This window comes from Pistacia vera, unplaced genomic scaffold (assembly GCF_008641045.1).
Source record: "Pistacia vera cultivar Batoury unplaced genomic scaffold, PisVer_v2 Contig1132, whole genome shotgun sequence".
In the NCBI taxonomy this organism is placed as follows: Eukaryota; Viridiplantae; Streptophyta; class Magnoliopsida; order Sapindales; family Anacardiaceae; genus Pistacia; species Pistacia vera.
The window spans coordinates 158,105-170,197 of record NW_022195174.1 but is presented as its reverse complement, the minus strand read 5'-3'; the positions used below and the strand labels follow the sequence as shown (position 1 = coordinate 170,197).

At 37.2% G+C, this 12,093-nt stretch overlaps 1 protein-coding gene across 2 annotated transcripts; it reads left to right on the top strand.

Annotated features, from left to right (window-relative positions):
• The first annotated feature begins 4,483 nt into the window (after positions 1-4,483).
• On the top strand, positions 4,484-11,404 carry LOC116143549. 2 transcript variants are annotated; one of them, XM_031429009.1, is made up of 5 exons: positions 4,484-4,917; positions 5,001-5,078; positions 6,339-6,420; positions 10,890-11,032; positions 11,189-11,404. In XM_031429009.1, the coding sequence occupies exons 1-5, from the start codon at positions 4,651-4,653 to the stop codon at positions 11,396-11,398; spliced, it is 780 nt and encodes a 259-aa protein (XP_031284869.1). In that variant the 5' UTR covers positions 4,484-4,650; the 3' UTR covers positions 11,399-11,404. The 2 variants fall into 2 exon arrangements, with proteins under 2 accessions (XP_031284869.1, XP_031284863.1); XM_031429003.1 differs by lacking the exon at positions 6,339-6,420 and adding an exon at positions 9,160-9,241 and having other exon boundaries at positions 4,486-4,917.
• The last annotated feature ends 689 nt before the right edge of the window (positions 11,405-12,093 follow it).

Here is a 12,093-nt window from a genome sequence, read left to right as displayed (position 1 = left end):
CGGATGACAATGATAGTCATGTCACTGGGGCATTGGTATGGATTAACGGTTGGTGAACTGTTTTTCGAACGTGACCGAATAACGACAAATCACTTGGAAAAGCATGTAGTCAATGATTTATCGTTTGGTTATATCAGTGCACGATGTAGTCCTTTGACCTGAGACATTGTAGTCGGATCCGATATGGATGCGTATGGTTCATACGGTGTATAAGTACGAGACTAATCATGTTTCGTACAATAAAGCCTATTTGGTCATGCGTTGTTCATATGCGGAAACGAACGATGGTCAAGAGGGGATCCATTGACTCGGAAATATAGGATCGGGAGTACCGCTGACTCCATCCGGATTCGAGTTCCTAGACGAACATCGATAAATGTCGGAAAACTGAATCTCTGGCCAGAGTCTATTATTAGTCATACAAAAGTAAGTTTGTGATGACAAGTTCCGGACATATTGATCGACAATTCGGTAGAAGATCGAGTTTAGGATTTTGACGTTCCATGAATCCATACTCGATTAGGATATCTCAATGGAGGGACTTTACCTGCATGGTACGTATGATCTGAAATGGGTTCGATGAAGTATTTCTTCATCGTGGTTTAGGGACTATGGCACATTGCTAGATGTTTACCATAGTCGTTGGGCCTCCGGACGGGTTTCCGGATTCATCCAGAACCGGCTCACGGCTAATCCACGGTGGACCTACATGGTCACACCAATAGCCTTGGGAAGTTAGAGAAGGATGAGAGAGAGAAATGATTATCCGAAGAGGGCTAGCACCTTCCGAGGGTAATAACGGGATTTCTATAGTAATAGTTACATAGAAAACAATTTGTGACATTTTAAGGGTTAAAATGGTCAAGCAATAATTAATTATATTTAATTATTATATCTTAAAGTGTTAAGATTAATGAGATGAACAAAAATAACCTTTTAATAGTTAAAGGGTAAAAAGGGTAAATTTATGGGTTGTTAATGTAAACTAGTTTAGTTTACATGGGCCCTTGAATAATATTGATTATTCAAAGGGTAGCATATTAAATTCGTGGGGTCCCTTTATAAAATAAGATTTTATTGGGCTTGGAAGTGAAAAATAAATAATTGCAAAATAGCCCAAGTATATATAAGTGCAAAATGTTGCATTTTTGTTCATTATTCACTTGTTCACTCAAACACAAACTAAAAGCTCTCTCTCCCTAGCCACGATCACTCTCTAATCCTCTCAAGGTGGTGTTAAAGTGTGGAGGTTTCATCCTTTTGAAGCTAATCTTCATCAATCCAAAGCAAATGAGTAGGTATAATCTCATATCCAAGCTTTGCATGTAAACCCTTTTTTTTAATCCATGCTTTCATGCTTTCATTCTCCATCTCCACCACTCTTCATGCATGCTGAATATTTCAAATAGTACTTTTTACTGTTTCTGGCTAAAGGGGGATTTTTCATGGACTCAGGCTCCCCGAGCAGACTGGCCTCTTCAGACTTATCAAGAATAGCAGAGACAGATGCATTCAGAGGGGTGTACTGACTCTTGTCACGATCGTGACGAGGGACTGGGGCGTAAGATTTCTTGGGCACATATCGCTGCTTCTTTCCTTTCCGTTGATCATCATTAGCTCATTTACGATCAACCCTCCTATTTTCCTCCCGACCAGGCGCACTGCCTGAAGGACCGGGGTCATGGCAACTGAGCGTCGCCACGAAATTCTCAATACGTAGGTATTTTTCCATTAGGTTGTAGAAGCGGGTGAGGGAAACATCGTCTTTAGATTGCAGCACTTTCCACAGGTCTGTCTGTGGACGAACTCCCGCGATGATGAGAGTCCGAACGGACTCTTCGGGAGTGTGAGCTACTTTATAGAGCTCCCGATGGAACCTATCAATATAGGATTAGAGGGGCTCATCCCTCTCTTGCCTTATGTTGATGAGATAGCTCAAAGGCATTGAGAACTTCCTGTTCGCTTGGAAGTGTCTCAAAAATGTCGAGCTTATCTGAGTCCACGAGCTGACGGATCTCGTTGGGAGCGACCTGAACCATCGCTTGGCATGAGAAGTCAGAGTGACTGCCAAGCAACGACATTTTGCCAAGTCAGAGACTTGGTGGAGTTCCATCATGTCGTTGAATTCGTATAGATGATCTTGTGGATAAGAATTTCCATCGAATGCTTGCATATCGGACATTTTGAATCTGTATGGAAGAGGGGCGGCTAACACCGTCGGAAAAAAGGGAGACGCCTCTGCGACCTGCCCTTCCTCATTTTGCTGAGCCTTTAACTGATCCAGGGCTCGTTGCAATTCCTCAATCTGAGGCAGCGGAGCCATCTGGGGATTGCTTTCCCCAAAGCGGGTTCGACCCTCGCGGTTGCGGTTAAGGAAAGTCTGTAAGTAGGATTCCTCCTCGCCTCGGCTGGCAGTTCCGGTTGCTCTCGACACACACTGGGTAGAGTCATGTGATGGCGCTGAATGGTCCAGGGAACCTTCCTGACCCCCGCGGTGGTGCGAACTGATCCGTGGACGGTGGGAACTTCCCGCACAACGACTATCAGAGTCGTCATTTTGGCGATAATGGGAATCTCCCCGCCTTGCACTTTTGTGGGAATGCTCACGCGATGTGGCACGGGACAGCTTGGGCCGTGACATGTCACCGAGTCTTTGCACCACGGGTATTCTATCAGGGGTGCGGTTAATGTTTGCTGGTCCCTCAGAACCTCTAGGCCCGTTGTTCGCCACCTGTTTTCCCTTTATTTGACGCACTGTAGTGCGCGCAGCACGGGCTATTGCCCTTTTTTGCGCTTTCATGTGACTTGCAGGCATTTTTTACGATGGCACCGCCTCATTTGATTTGGGTGGCATGACCTAATCCAAGCGGTCCAGCCTTTAGCTGATCGTTTTGAGAGTATTGTTGAACCTCTCCAGGTAGTTCATGACGGCTAGATCAAGCCGTGAGCTTGAAAGGATATCCCCCACGAGATTTTACGGAACCGGGGGAATTTCGGAAGAAGTGTCCTCTTGTACCTGGGGGATCTCTTCCTCACCGCGATTGGTTCGCTCAGATTCAACTTGGCGAGCCATTTGCTGTAGTGGAACCGATTAGTCAGAGATTCTCCTGATGAAGAATAAGTACTAAATCAGGCCCTCCTTTTAGCACCAAACTGTTGATGCTTGATTTTGACACCAACTAATCGCACGTGTGAAATGCTGAGCTGACTCAGAAGACACACATGTGTATGGGGGGATTAAACTAATTAAGAGAACAAGAATAATGTTTAAAGTGGTTCGGATGCTTAAACAAGCGAATCCTACGTCCACTGATATTGTATTAATATATGAGATCAGGTTGCGTTCAGCGACCTGATTTATAGTCTAGAGAATACAAGTGAATACACTAGAGAGAGAGAGAGAGAGAGAGAGAGAGAGAGAGAGAGAGAGAATGTATGCTATTTTATAGAAAAATTAGTTAATCCCACAAACGGGAGAGGAGCCCTCTATTTATAGTGGGATGAATTGAGGTAATAAATTTGCAAGTGGGCTAGGCTGCTATGCAAATCCTTCTTTGTGTCCCGTTATTCACCTGCTCGAGAGATTTCCTCGACTTGCGCAGGGATTGAACATGTGGAACGTTTCCAGCCTTTCGCCAGCTTGGCACACACCCATTACACTGATAGGAGCAGACTGCTCATGTCAGAATGTGACGTGATTGCGTTTGAACCGCTGCAGAACCTACCTAAGTTCTGACTGCCCACGCTGACAAAGTTTGGCGTCAACCCTACTTTTTTAGGCATAACAGAAACAACCTTTCTTTTGTAAGATATTTTTATATTAAATAAAAATGCATTATTCAATAAATCCCCCAACATTTCAAGATTTTCAAACCTCCATTGGTTTCAAATATTGTACCATACCTCCATTCCGTTAGCTTTTAATAAAATTTTATTCACATTTTTAGACGGAAAAGGGGTTATGATTAATTTATCAAACTAGCGGGTGAACAAAACATTCGGAGGTTTATCGAAGTTGTACATCAGTGGGACTTAATATATTAAATTTGTGTTAATTAAGTACGAATCTATAGTATATAAAATGGGTATGAAAAAAAATGTGGAAGAAATATATAAAGCATCATTAAAACATAATATATGAGTGGTCACATTTAATTAACTATATATTATTTTGATTATAACCAATTATCCAGATTTAAGTATGATGAGAATTTAAATAATCATCATTATTTAATTTCATTACTTAAGAATTTAATTCACTCACTAATAATATAATTGGATTGGAATTTAAATTATATCCTCTTTAAAATTACTTCCATTTCATTGGATATTTAGATTTCACTCCAACATTAGATTAGAGTACTTAAAAGATTAAAAGCTAATAAATTTCATCCATGTGGCTCCACAAATGATTTTAAAAGCCATCTCTATCTTACACGTGGCTATCCATTTCCGTGAATCTTTTAGACTTTTCATTCAGTTAATCAACTATCTGGCTTTCACTTGCTTAGTTGCTGAGCTTCTCCTCCGTCCACTTTTCACTTCCTTCTCTCACTTCAATCACTCACTCACTCGTTTTTATAACTCGCCGCCGACTCAGTCCCTCCACTGTTTCATGCCACAGCTTTCCTCCTTTCTGATTAGCTGACCATGAAACCATCTCGACCGTTAATCACAAGACCCATCAAACCACCACCACCACCACCACCATCCTTATACTTAACCAGAACCTGCAAATTGAATCCAAATGTGAACCGGGTCTTTGATTCCCGGCCTCTTTGTAGCAAATTCCCAGTGACCTTGATGACCAAAAGCTCAAGAAATGAAGCTCCTTTGCCCGCATCGACACACTCTTCATCACCAGTAATTTCGTCCAACATGGGGAGGCTAGAAGCTCTAGAGGAGAACATAGAGAAGGTGGTCATTTACTTGGTTTCTGGTATTATTTTTTGACCTTTGTAATTATATCGTTTAGGGTACTAATAATTTTGTTTTTACAGGTTATTTATCGATTTCGGTTCATGGCGCTTCTCGGTGTGTTTGGGTCTTTGATTGGTTCATTTCTCTGTTTCATCAAGGTAATTTTTTTTTTTTTTTTAAACACCCAAGATTGTTTCAAGGTCCTATAAGTGTTTTTTTTTCAATAGATATACCAATTTATGCCATAAATCTTATCAATAAAATAAAAGATAAACCGATTATTTAATTGAAAGAATAGAACCAGAGTGACTAGCAGATAAAATGAAAACTCTAATAAATTTTGTTGCAAAGTTGTGAAAAAATGTATTTAATAAATATTTGGTATTAGAATGGCTAAAAATTTAAATTTCTTACTAGTGATGATGACAAAGATTTGGATATATTCTTTCAGTGGCATCATAGATACGCGGATTTCATTTCATTGTAATAATTTTTTAATGATTGTTATATTATGCTGCTAATAGCTACTAGTGTTCTACTTCTAAACTTTGATTGTATCCCTGTTGTGCGAGTTCTGCATCTTAGAGTTAGTGGGGATTATTTGGGTTGAGTTATGCAAGTTTTAAGCTAGACTGCTAGAGACAGACATATGTAAAATTGTTGTCTCGTCATGAACCACATAAGCCTTGTGAACTCTCTGTTATTTTTTGTTATTAATATATTTTATCTTTTTCACTTGTCTTTAAATTTAATATATCATTAGAAAGATAGCTTGACTTACTACTGATATCGATGCTATGATAACTTTGTGTAGTGTAGGAACCGTTTTGCAGTTGATTGGTAACTGTTTCTGTTCAACTAATAGAAAATTTATAGCAAATCTTCCTAAACTAACAACTACCACATCTAGCCTAAGCTAATGACACATCAGTTTGTGTTTCTTCAAGATTACATCCATCATTAGGCTGAGTTATGAGGCTAGCTATATGTAATGGTGCATAATTCAACAATAACGAGAATATATAGATATTCAACGGTTTGCCTTTTTATGTTGAGCTTTGCTGTCAAGAAATGATATGTTTATCAAGGACAGCTCAAATGAAGGCTTCAAAATGGATGAATGGTATGAAAAGGAAAGATAGAGTTTACCATTCAAGCACTTATTTGATAGAGCTTCATCGTTGTAGCTTTTCACGACCCTAATTTCTAAAGGTTTCTATATTATATAATTTCAGTTGGATTCTATGCAAAAATGGAACTTGGAATATGGGAAATTAATAATATTGGTGAACTAGTGGATTATCTTCGATTTACTGCAAATATACATTGATGCATATATTTCATAATTTTTTATCTGTAATCAATCGGGTTTCTCATCAACGTATTGATTTATGCTGTTGACCCACCTCAACATGCAGGGTTGCAACTTTGTTGCGTCATCTTTCATGGAATATTTTGTGAATCGTGGCAAAGTGATTTTATTGCTAGTCGAGGCTATTGGTGAGTGTTTTTGATTTATTATTTGTATCAATGCTGTTATTGTGTTTACTTCTCTTATTAAATATGTTTTTAAATTTTTTACTACCATGAAACTATACGATTTGAAATTCTGTTACTTTCTCTTGTATTGAAGTTTCTTCTATATATCTTATAAATATATTAAATTTAAAATTTTGTCCTTAGAAACCCAGAAGATAAAATAACTTTTAATCAACAGCACAATGATTGCATGATGTGGATAGTGGGCAGTATAAAATTTGAGTTTTAAAGTAATGAATCTGTTATCTGTGTGAGTCAGAAATAATTAAACAACAATCACAATTAATTTACAGTAGATGTTACCTCATTTTAGTTGGCTATAGATCTTAAAAGCATTATCGTGCTTCTATTTTTGTCTTAATAGGATAATATACATATAAGTGAGATGCAATATTAATCTAGGATTTATTTCTAAAGTCCAACTTGGTACTGAGACCCCAATGCAAGTCCGGCAATAAATTAAGGTAGTTGAAATCAGTTTTGATGTCAAGATAATTGTGTGTCAACACTGTCACTGCTGCAGCAAGTACCGGGAACTTGCTGTTGGCCAGTGAAAGCATGCCAAAAGTGTAGTATTACCAGGAGAAGAAACTATGAGATCCCAAAACCCACACAATCAACATCTCATAATTTCCTGGTACAGAATAGGTACAAGCTGCAAAGTCAATGGCCTTGCAGCTAACTAGAAGAAATGTGCTGTAACTGCAGCATTGAAAGAGAAACTACGATCTCCTTACATCATTATGATATCACTTCCTTGCTTAAGCTGTTACAGGTGGGATGTCTGGAGGCATTTTCTCACTTTGGTTTCTTAGCATATTAAAACTTTAAGAACTGTATGCAGTGTAAACAAAATCATTGCTTCTCCATATCCTGGATCTGAAATTTCCTTGTTTATTATTTTACTACAGTAGCAAGGCATGATTTTGGGAGGGTTACGCCAGAGATAAATGAATGAGTTGAATTTTTATTTTTTTTATTACTGTTGTTCTTTTCTTTATTGCTTGAGGCATTTTGCCTAGGGCAATTTAGATCTATGTCTGCTTTGAGGCACTTTTGAGACAACGGAACTGGCCTAGAATGAGAATATTTTGGTGGAGAATGTTGAAGATTTTCATAGCTTCTCTAGAAACCATAATTTAGCAGTTCTTGGCAATTATCACTGAATTTAATTATAGTTGAATTTCACTTTTTTTTTTTTATTCACACAATTGTTCAAGTATAAACTGATACCAACTTCAGTAATTATAACTTATGAAAGCAACTATAGATGCATCATATATGATACATTCTCCAACTAAAGTTTGAGAAAGTCACAGGCCTTGCTAAAATTGGCAAATCCATTACCTCCACGAGATAATGTCGCTTACCAAGGAAGTCCGACATATTCATATCCTGTTGTTTGAGATGAACTAAGTTGGACACAACATAATATAAACGTTGAATGTCATTTGTATAGAGAAGTTTAGCCTGACTCCAAATATCAACACAAGAGCGGTAAGATTTGTAAATAGGGTGGAGGGGGGGATCAATAGTTTGCCATAACATACTACACAACAGAGCATCAATTTTACTCCAGGAAGACTTATCTGAAGTAATATCGGCAACCTTGGTGGTCAAGTGATCCTCCAGACCTTGACCCATATACCATAATTCGACAGAGGCAGCCCAGGATGAATAATTAGCATTCCCAATTAATTTCTCAGTGGTGATGGGCGGGAGAGATAAAAAAGAAAAATCACTTGGATGTGACTAAGAGGCTGATTTAGGGGGATCCATGAAGAAGATCAGAGTGTCTTGAAGCTGGCAGAAAAGCAGAAGCTCACGCTCGTCGGAAAAACAGAACGCTTGTCGGAAAAAGAGATCGGAGTAGAAACTGACGGAAATTCCTTGAAGGGTTTTGCCGGCGAGGTGGAGAGGAATAAGATGTTGGTGGCGGTGAGAGCTCACGCTCGTCGGAAAAGTAGATCGGAGCAGAGGCTATCGGAAACTCGATCGGCACGTGAGGGCGCGTGCAGCGGCGGCCGACGACGAAACCACTTGGGTTATGACAACGATGAGGAGACGATCAGTTTGGTATGATTAGACCAGATCTTGATCGTTGCTGGAGAGCGGTTGCCCAAAAAAAAAAAAAAAAAAAACCGAGAAAGAGAGAAAAAAAAAATAAAATTAGAACTTTAGAGACCTAACTCTGATACCATGTGAAGAAATACTTTGTTTTATTACTTATTTCACAATGAAATGTACAATGAATTTATAGCAAAAAACAAAAACTAATCTAGGAAGTAAATTGTCACATTCCTATTATAACTGATCTAATTCTTAATAGTTTTGATCCTAATCTAATATAGAAGATAGTCTTTAATGAGAATAATCATATTTCCTATTTTACAATGAGAGTAATCTTATTTCCTATTTTACACTTCAACACCATTCAAGCACTTATTTGATAGAGCTTCATTGTTGTAGCTTTTCACGACCCTAATTTCTAAAGGTTTCTATATTATATAATTTCAATTGGATTCTATGCAAAAATGGAACTTGGAATATGGGAAATTAATAATATTGGTGAACTAGTGGATTATCTTCGATTTACTGCAAATATACATTGCTGCATATATTTCATAATTTTTTATCTGTAATCAATCGGGTTTCTCATCGACGTATTGATTTATGCTGTTGACCCACCTCAACATGCAGGGTTGCAACTTTGTTGTGTCGTCTTTCATGGAATATTTTGTGAATCGTGGCAAAGTGATTTTATTGCTAGTCGAGGCTATTGGTGAGTGTTTTTGATTTATTATTTGTATCAATGCTGTTATTGTGTTTACTTCTCTTATTAAATATGTTTTTAAATTTTTTACTACCATGAAACTATACGATTTGGAATTCTGTTACTTTCTCTTGTATTGAAGTTTCTTCTATATATCTTATAAATATATTAAATTTAAAATTTTGTCCTTAGAAACCCAGAAGATAAAATAACTTTTAATCAACAGCACAATGATTGCATGATGTGGATAGTGGGCAGTATAAAATTTGAGTTTTAAAGTAATGAATCTGTTATCTGTGTGAGTCAGAAATAATTAAACAACAATCACAATTAATTTACAGTAGATGTTACCTCATTTTAGTTGGCTATAGATCTTAAAAGCATTATCGTGCTTCTATTTTTGTCTTAATAGGATAATATACATATAAGTGAGATGCAATATTAATCTAGGATTTATTTCTAAAGTCCAACTTGGTACTGAGACCCCAATGCAAGTCCGGCAATAAATTAAGGTAGTTGAAATCAGTTTTGATGTCAAGATAATTGTGTGTCAACACTGTCACTGCTGCAGCAAGTACCGGGAACTTGCAGTTGGCCAGTGAAAGCATGCCAAAAGTGTAGTATTACCAGGAGATGAAACTATGAGATCCCAAAACCCACATAATCAACATCTCATAATTTCCTTGTACAGAATAGGTACGAGCCGCAAAGTCAATGGCCTTGCAGCTAACTAGCAGAAATGTGCTGTAACTGCAGCATTGAAAGAGAAACTACGATCTCCTTACATCATTATGATATCACTTCCTTGCTTAAGCTGTTACAGGTGGGATGTCTAGAGGCATTTTCTCACTTTGGTTTCTTAGCATAGTAAAACTTTAAGAACTGTATGCAGAGTAAACAAAATCATTGCTTCTCCATATCCTGGATCTGAAATTTCCTTGTTTATTATTTTACTACAGTAGCAAGGCATGATTTTGGGAGGGTTACGCCAGAGATAAATGAATGAGTTGAATTCTTATTTTTTTTATTACCGTTGTTCTTTTCTTTATTGCTTGAGGCATTTTGCCTAGGGCAATTTAGATCTATGTCTGCTTTGAGGCACTTTTGAGACAACGGAACTGGCCTAGAATGAGAATATTTTGGTGGAGAATGTTGAAGATTTTCATAGCTTCTCTAGAAACCATAATTTAGCAGTTCTTGGCAATTATCACTGAATTTAATTATAGTTGAATTTCACTTTTTTATTTTTATTCACACAATTGTTCAAGTATAAACTGATACCAACTTCAGTAATTATAACTTATGAAAGCAACTATAGATGCATCATATATGATACATTCTCCAACTAAAGTTTGAGAAAGTCACAGGCCTTGCTAAAATTGGCAAATCCATTACCTCCACAACATCACCAAAAAAAATAGTTTACACTTAAGAGGAAGAGGCTTTGGAGGAAGATGCAGCATATGTAGCCCAACAATTTAGCTGCAACATTTATTTTCTGAACTATTAGATTTACTTGGAATGAAGAGATGTGATTCATGTGAATGTTTATTTGTTCATTATGGTAGATGGCATCCCTCTTTAGTTACTGATGTAAATGCTTTTGTTTGGTACTCTTTAACCTTAGTCGCTAACAACCACTTTATTGCACTTCTAGATGTTTATCTTTTAGGAACTGTAATGCTGGTGTTTGGGATGGGTCTCTATGAGCTCTTTGTAAGCAATCTTGACATTGCAAAGTTACTATCAAAAGATGAAGTTCATCACAGATCAAATCTCTTTGGCTTATTCACTCTCAAGGTCAGTTTGTCAATTTATACATTCTTTTACTCGGTTATGCTTTTTTTCAGCGGCAATGCTTGCACCCTGCAAAATGAAATTATTTCTTTCTCTTTTTTCCAGCATTTGATATAGTGCACTTTTTTTCTTATGTACTTTTCACGTCTGAATTTCCAGGAACGGCCGAGGTGGTTAGAAATAAAAACAGTGAATGAATTGAAAACAAAGCTTGGGCATGTGATAGTGATGCTGCTTCTGATAGGACTGTTTGATAAGAGTAAGAAAGCTGTTATAAATTCTCCTGTGGATTTGGTTTGCTTCTCAGCTTCTGTGCTTCTATGCTCTGGTTGCCTCTTTTTGTTGTCTAAGCTTAATGGCCCCAAGTGAAAAAAGCATTGAAATATTAAGAGACAGTGTAGCCATATATATAATCTGTGTATTTGTAAAAAATTATGTATTTGCTTCTTGTATGTTATTATGTTGTATATTTTAATAAGCTAGCCATAATAAACTCAGTGAAATTCTATATATTTTCAACTTCTGTAAACCTTAACTAATTTTGTTAAAGTTACAGTTAAAAGCCTAAATTAATGACCACTTATATATAAAAAAAATGAAATTTATCAGATTGTTTTCTGCAGTTGAAGAATTTGAAGACGAGTCATGAATTTTTGCTACTGTTTTTGGGTTCGGAGATTAGTTAAGAACTTGAAGGGAAAAAAGGTGCCTTAGATGGAGTTCCGTAATAAGGCTTGCTGGAGACCAAATATTGTCAGCAACTCGAATATAATACTAACAATGTAATGTTATTTTCTAGGAGCAGTTCTTGAATAGTCTGTAAAAGTTTAACTTTTGATTGTAGTGGCATTGGCGATTTGGCATGGCATTAGACCAAGTATTGGAAGACATGAGTGGAAGAAGGATAGGCTAGGGTTTCCTGGAAAAATGCAAATTTATTAGTTAATGCGATTGACTAGATAGTTTGACTACTGTGCACCAACCTGTAGCAATGGCCTTTGAATTCAGCACCAAAATATTCTTCTACCACAATAATCAACAGTAAATAATGTTATGTATCTAGA

Excerpts from the sequence above, each read along its gene's own strand:
- LOC116143549 (XM_031429009.1), top strand. The coding sequence starts at position 4,651 with ATGAAACCATCTCGACCGTTAATCACAAGACCCATCAAACCACCACCA. Across the intron at positions 4,918-5,000 it reads TAGAGGAGAACATAGAGAAG|GTTATTTATCGATTTCGGTT; the intron begins GTGGTCATTTAC and ends TTGTTTTTACAG. Across the intron at positions 11,033-11,188 it reads TTGGCTTATTCACTCTCAAG|GAACGGCCGAGGTGGTTAGA; the intron begins GTCAGTTTGTCA and ends CTGAATTTCCAG.